Source organism: Caenorhabditis briggsae, assembly GCF_000004555.2.
Source record: "Caenorhabditis briggsae complete genome, chrX, whole genome shotgun sequence".
Taxonomy (NCBI): Eukaryota; Metazoa; Nematoda; class Chromadorea; order Rhabditida; family Rhabditidae; genus Caenorhabditis; species Caenorhabditis briggsae.
The window spans coordinates 679239-686245 of NC_013491.2; the positions used below are offsets into that span (position 1 = coordinate 679239).

The window sequence follows — 7007 nt, forward strand, 5'->3', positions numbered from 1 at the left end:
GGTTCAGGATTTGAACGAGCTTAAAGAATAGTCAGTCAACGCAAGATAAATATGAAAAATCTGAATTGAGGCAGAGGATGGTGAATGAAGATGAGAGCAGTGTGATAGGTCGCGGAGAGCGCTATCCAAAAATTCGGTACTGGAGACGACGAGAAACAGTTATAATGGCCATATAATTGTATCTATAATTTCAGTTTCTTGAACCGTGTTTTAGATTTTTTCACATTTGCGTTCTATCTACTTTCACATCTTCTGATAACGCTTCCGTATCCACCAATATACAGTGGCGAACGTTGTTTCTATTTTTGGACTTCAATTGTGTTACAAAGCCACGCGTACAATGATCGGTTGAACTGACCAAGCTATTAAGCTTCGTATTGGATAGGTGACGAATTTGGCATCACGATTGATGCGCCAAGATCAGGATTACTGTCTGGGAGTAAAGACAGGAGTTCTGAAAGTGGAGGAATCCGAGGATGAATGTCTCCAAAAACATTCAGATGTGCAGGGAGCACTTCGAGAATTGGAAAGATTGGATTCGAGATCAGGTTGAGGCTGCAGTAGCAGGGGATGGAGAAGATCAGGATGAGGTGGAGGATAGGAAAGTAGAGAGAATTCACATATTGTTGAATTATGTGAATAGAAAGTCTGTCGGCAACACGACTCTCAAATTGAAAAGTGTCGCAAATGACATGCAAGATATTGTTAATGCGCAGGCTGAGTGGCAGAGCTCACCGCCAACGTCGCCAGAAGACCTCGGAATACGTTTAGCGACTTTCGAGGCAAAAGAGGAAGAGGAAGAGGTTCCTGCTCAAAATGGCACCACATCTAGTGGAACTGTGGACAAAAGATCCCAGAACGCTGAAGTGATGCAAATTGAGTACTTCAACAGACTCATTTTGTTGGAGGAAAGAGAAATACAGTTGAGCAGGAGAGAATAGCAAACGAATGATTATGCGGAGATACAGGAACGCTTGGTGTTCATAGAAGAAATGAGGAGGAATCTGGGAAAAGAAAGAAATGTGAAGAAGGAGGGCAAGGAGCACCAGAGTAGGGAGAATAAAGTCCCAAAGGATTTGAAGCAAAAGGAGGCTGATGATTCTGACTCGGATTTGGACTCAAGTTCAATTTAGGAAAACGATGATTGTGGCACCACTTTTTCGGCATCTGAGGAAGAAGAACAGTTGAAGGATAGTAAGAAGGTGAAGAAAGAAAAGGAAAAGGTGAAGGGAGATAAGAGATTTAAGGAAAAGAATGAAGAGGACGTAGTAAAGATTCTTGAAAAGGAAAACTCTCGAACTGAAGAAATTCGATGGATCCGATAATTCTAAATATGATGATTAGAAGACCAATTTTATAGAAGGATTCGGCAAAGATCCTAGAATGACAAGACTTAATGAAATGATCCAACTGAAGAGTCTGGTCACTGGGTTGGAAGAGAATGTCCTAGAATGAGAGGAGTTGAAGGAAAGAGATTATGGGGTGGCATAGACCATCCTCGATGAGAACTTTGGGAAGGCCAGCTAGACCATTGTTGGTATTTGAAAGAAAATTCAATAGGATAAAAATTGATCAGAAAATGAAAGAATTCAACAGGGAAATCGGAAGACGGGAAAAAAAACTGCCGGAGGTTATCGAAAAAAAAAGAACGAAAGAACAAAAAAAAGCGAGGAAAAAAAAAGCTGGAAGAATGAGGAAAAGTGCTGGAAAATGAGCAAAAATGTCGTTATTCAGCTAGCGACGCATCCAAACTTGACTCGGTGCCAAATTTCAAATCGAGGTTCCCTTCTGTGATGACGTGCAAACTTGAAAACCAGCTGGAAATTGATTTTCCGCAGAAAAAACATCGGATGTAGTAAGAAGCCGAAAATTGATCAGAAAAATTTCAAAGAAAAAATAAGAAAAGATACCAGCAAGTTGAATTCTATCATCATTGATCTGAAAAATTGTGGAATTAATATGGACGCTCCAAGTGTGTACGGTCGCTATATTGCCAAATTCCGGGGTGAGAAGGCAGATCGTTTAACAGCTAAACTATGAGCGAAAGCTTCAAAAGAGAATTTTCGAAAGTCCAAAATTGGAAATGTTGAGCGGAAAAGTGGTCATTGAGGAAAGAAGAACGAAGTTGAATGGTCCGAAGGACTTTGATGTGGCCAATGTGGATCAACTTGAAGGCAAAGTAGAGCAAAGTGGATCACAAGAAAAGAAAGGAAATTCAAGAAAAGAACGAACGGAAAAATGCACCTTTCGTTGCTCTGTATCCCACAAATCGTGGAACAGCCCCAAGTCGGCAGCAGAAAAGTTTGCGTTTCTGATCCAGGAGAAACGTTGCACTGTGTGATTCTCGAAAAACCACCATTCTCGAGAATGCAAAAATATGCCAGCACATAAATTCCAAATTTGCTTCACAGCCCATAACACAGGAATCCACGAAGCAGTTTAAAAAGCTAAAAAAAGAGGAGAGAAAACAGGAAGATAAACCATGGAAACTATCCAGCAGGAACTCTTTCAGATTCAAAATGGATCAGGTTCAAAATGAATCAAGAGATGATGAACTATGTCAAAAATGAATTAAGACAGAAGAAACAGAACATATAAAAATTCTCATGTTGTATCAATGGTTCACAAAACAGATAAAAATGAAGAATCAAAAGCGAATGCGGGTACAGATATAGACCATCAAGAACATTTAGTACTCAGTGCGTCTAGTACAAATATAGGAGGCATTGCTTACATTCTATTTGACAACAAAGAAAAGAGATCTCGTCACATTTATCGATGCAGGTGCTAATTGTAGTCTTGTATCTGAGCAGAGAGCTGCGAAAAATGGGTTTAAGAAAGTGAAGACTGTCACAATGAGATTAAAAGGTTTAGGGAGTGATGAGGTTTTGAGACAAATGCCTCAACGGTGTTATACAAAGAAGAGTAATAGGTTCCAGAAGCTACAGTAAACTGAATACAAATATCTATGTACCACCATTGTCAGAGAAAGAAAGTTGAAAATTAGATGAAATTGGAATAGATACAGAATGATTAAGAAAACTAGACGGAGAAATAGAGAGATAATTGACAGGATAATTGGTACAGGCGTGATCTGGGATTTCTGAAAACAGCAGGGTACAGAAAATTTGAAGAATAAAAGAGCATAGTCTGTAAAGTTAGGGATTCCAGCCACATTTGATTGTAATAATCATGCGGAAGAACAAGAAGATAATAAGCGTTCGATTGTGAAGATGAAGAAGAGTCCATGAATTGTCTATGTTAGGGTGAGGATAAAGGAGAAGAAGAAATTCAGTCGATATTGGCATTAAAGAGAAAGAGTTGGAAGAAGAAGATGTGTCCAAAATTGAAGAATCTATGGAGGAATCCAAGAAGGTGTCATAATGGAAAGAGAGCCAAATACTGGTCAAACTACCATTGAGTGATAACGAAGAGCATTTGACTGGTAAGCTGCCAGTGGATTTGAAAAGGTTAACCAACCAAGTTGGAAAATTAATGTACCTCTAGAATTTCAGAGGAATATAAGATTATTAACAAACAATTGAACTCTTAAATCAGTGGAAAATCTGTGAATGAAGTATTAAATAAAACTGCTATTATATTCCTAAAACTGCTATTATATTCCTAAAACTGCTATTAGATTCAATAGTTGAGGATAACGGTCCTAGAGAAGAGGAGTAAAAGAAGAGCAGATACAAGCAGCCACGAAGTAGAAAGTTTATCGTTGAATCAATGTATCAGAAAAGTAAATTCATGAATCTGTTTATGGCCATTGTATTGAGAAGTAGAACAGGAAAGTTCAACGATACCATTGATTTCAAAAAAAAAACATTCAACCTGATCAGACTGCAGAAAGAAGACAAAGAATACATGAGATTCGTGTGCCTGAAAGATTGGAAGAAGAGACAGTTAAGAAAATTTCTTACCTTGTAGGTTTCAGGTAACCAATTGAAATGTTATGCTCTTGTTAGTTCACCCTAATTTATATGGAAAGATATCATGCAGAGATTAATCAAGAAATTGAAGAAAACTTGCATGTAAACAAGTTAGTATTTTGGCAAATACAGAAGAAGAGTTTCCAGAATTGTATTAATAGGAAAGAGCAGGAGCCCAATGCGGAATGAGTTTGCACAAAACCCAAGAGAATTCAGTGAATATAGGATATAAGATTCCTATTGATGACAGAGCACCAGATAAGCTAAATAAGATGCAAGGAATGTTAATTGGTTCAAGGAAGGATTTGTTGACTATGTCACTAACACCGCCAGAAGTCGTTCCTACAACAAGGAAATTACAATCAGCTCTTGTCAAGATTATGATGCTCTTGGAGGGGTATCTCCTATTACAGTAAGATTGAGATTGTTTATTCAATCTGAGCTGAGACAGGAAAAAGAACAACAGAAAGAAAGACAAGGCTACGCTCGTCTGATCTTAACAGACGTATTAGAAATTTAAAGATTGAAATGGGAAGACATGTATCTTACCCAATTGAAAGAATCAAAGAAGAAGAAGAAACATTATTCTACAACTCAGCCAAAATTGGACAGGTAGTACCAATGGAGTAACGATTGAGGTCGAAGCACAAGTGGCTGATGTCCAAGATCACACAAGTTCATCTTAATGAACAAGGTCAAATCAGGACGGCAAAAGTGAAGTATTGTGGAATGGAAGTACTGAGATCAGTAAACCATTTAATTCCATTTGAAATAATAAAGGAAGAAACCGCTGATGAGCCGGCAGAGCAAAATGAAGAAAAAACTACTGAACCAGAACCACAGAAAAAGAATAAGGAAAGTGGAATATTTAAATGAAGGAAGGAAGAAGTAGGAAAACCAGATCGAAAAGCAAAACAAAGAATCACATATGGTGATTGTGAAAATACAACAATTGGAGATCTAGACAGTAAAGAAAAAATAGGAAGATGAAGGAGAAAGAGTTGGGCAGCGCCTTAAGACCAGGAATGGACCAGATACTCAAGATGAGAAAAAAAAGGCTGGCCCTGGCAGTGTCGCGAATTCAGGTGACCGAATATCACCTCTTCACGACTTTTTCTCCTTTTCAATGAATTCTTCTTTTATTCCCTGTATTTTATGTAATTATATTCACCAACGCCGACGCCGCCCACAACAATGCCGATTTGAATCACCCGCCAATTTGAGGATTACTGTACCCTGCACATCTAACTCTCAACGCGAACCAAGGAAATGCGCCCGCTTTTGGGATCAATTTAGACTCTTGAGTCATTCTCGTGTCTCCCCCAAAACCCATGTTTCTCGTTCCTATTTTTACCTATATTTTTTATAAAATATTATTCTGGTGTAATTTTTCTTGTCGGCAGAAAGAATCCGGCCACGGATTCTTTCAGGTGTATCGTTGTAGGCATTTATAAGTAATAAATCGGTGTCTTAAATTCTGTGTTTTGTTGTCTCTTTCTCTCTTTAGGTTATCGTGTCTCAAGGGGCCGTACTAAGGCTATATGCCTGCAAAATAAAGATGGAGGAGGTTCAGAGGTGATAGTTAAAGATGGAGAAGGTTCAGACGTGATAGTTGAAGATGGTGGAGGTTCAGAGGTGATAGTTGAAGATGGAGTAGGTTCAGCGGTAAAAGTTGACGCCGGAGGAGGTTCAGAGGTGAAAGTTGAAGCTGTGGTAGGTACAGAGGTGATAGTTGAAGATGGAGGTGGTTCAGAGGTGATAGTTGAAGCTGGAGGAGGTTCAGAGGTAATAGTTAAAGATGGAGTAGGTTAAGAGGTGATAGTTGAAGATGGTGGAGGTTCAGAGGTGATAGTTGAAGATGGTGGAGGTTCAGAGATGATAGTTGAAGATGGTGGAGGTTCAGAGATGATAGTTGAAGATGGAGGAGGTTCAGACGTGATAGTTGAAGATGGAGGAGTTTCAGAGGTGATAGTTGAAGCTGGAGAATGTTCAGAGGTGATAGTTGAAGGTGGTGGAGGTTCCGAGGTGATAGTTAAAGATGGAGGAGGTTCAGAGGTGATAGTTAAAGATGGAGTAGGTTCAGAGGTGATAGTTGAAGATGGTGGAGGTTCAGAGGTGATAGTTGAAGATGGAGTAGGTTCAGAGGTGATAGTTGAAGATGGTGGAGGTTCAGAGGTGATAGTTGAAGATGGAGTAGGTTCAGCGGTAAAAGTTGACGCCGGAGGAGGTTCAGAGGTGAAAGTTGAAACTGTGGTAGGTACAGAGGTGATAGTTGAAGATGGAGGTGGTTCAGAGGTGATAGTTGAAGCTGGAGAGGTTCAAACGTGATAGTTGATGATGGAGGAGGTTAAGAGGTAATATTTAAAGATGGAGTAGGTTCAGAGGTGATAGTTGAAGCTGAAGAATGTTCAGAGGTGATAGTTGAAAATGGAGGAGTTTCAGAGGTGATAGTTGAAGCTGGAGGAGTTTCAAACGTAATAGTTGAAGATGGAGGAGGTTCAGAGCTGATAGTTGAAACTGGAGAAGCATCAGAGGTGATAGTTGAAGATGGATGAGGTTCAGAGGTGATAGTTGAAGCTGGAGAATGTTCAGAGGTGATAGTTGAAGGTGGTGGAGGTTCAGAGGTGATAGTTAAAGATGGAGTAGGTTCAGAGGTGATAGTTAAAGATGGAGTAGGTTCAGAGGTGATAGTTGAAGATGGTGGAGGTTCAGAGGTGATAGTTGAAGATGGAGTAGGTTCAGAGGTGAAAGTTGAAGCTGTGGTAGGTACAGAAGTGATAGTTGAAGATGGAGGTGGTTCAGAGGTGATAGTTGAAGCTGGAGGAGGTTCAAACGTGATAGTTGATGATGGAGGAGGTTAAGAGGTAATAGTTAAAGATGGAGTAGGTTCAGAGGTGATAGTTGAAGCTGGAGGAGTTTCAAACGTAATAGTTGAAGATGGAGGAGGTTCAGAGCTGATAGTTGAAACTGGAGAAGCATCAGAGGTGATAGTTGAAGATGGATGAGGTTCAGAGGTGATAGTTAAAGATGGAGTAGGTTCAGAGGTGATAGTTGAAGATGGTGGAGGTTCAG

General features: G+C 39.6%; 4 protein-coding genes across 4 annotated transcripts; 2 read left to right on the forward strand and 2 right to left on the reverse strand.

Moving 5' to 3' along the window:
* Positions 1–476: 476 nt before the first annotated feature.
* CBG24824 lies at positions 477–941 on the forward strand (the record flags this gene model as incomplete). Its single annotated transcript, XM_002648481.2, has 1 exon — positions 477–941. The coding sequence occupies one exon, from the start codon at positions 477–479 to the stop codon at positions 939–941; it is 465 nt and encodes a 154-aa protein (XP_002648527.2).
* Positions 942–2083: 1142 nt separating this feature from the next.
* Positions 2084–2341, forward strand: CBG24825 (the record flags this gene model as incomplete). Its single annotated transcript, XM_002648482.1, has 1 exon — positions 2084–2341. The coding sequence occupies one exon, from the start codon at positions 2084–2086 to the stop codon at positions 2339–2341; it is 258 nt and encodes an 85-aa protein (XP_002648528.1).
* A 3402-nt stretch (positions 2342–5743) lies between these two features.
* On the reverse strand, positions 5744–6241 carry CBG24827 (the record flags this gene model as incomplete). Its single annotated transcript, XM_002648483.1, has 1 exon — positions 5744–6241. A coding segment is annotated over one exon (498 nt), but the record flags the coding sequence as incomplete, so codon positions are not given.
* A 41-nt stretch (positions 6242–6282) lies between these two features.
* On the reverse strand, positions 6283–6750 carry CBG24828 (the record flags this gene model as incomplete). The annotated part of the gene is made up of 1 exon (XM_002648484.1): positions 6283–6750. A coding segment is annotated over one exon (468 nt), but the record flags the coding sequence as incomplete, so codon positions are not given.
* Positions 6751–7007: the final 257 nt, after the last annotated feature.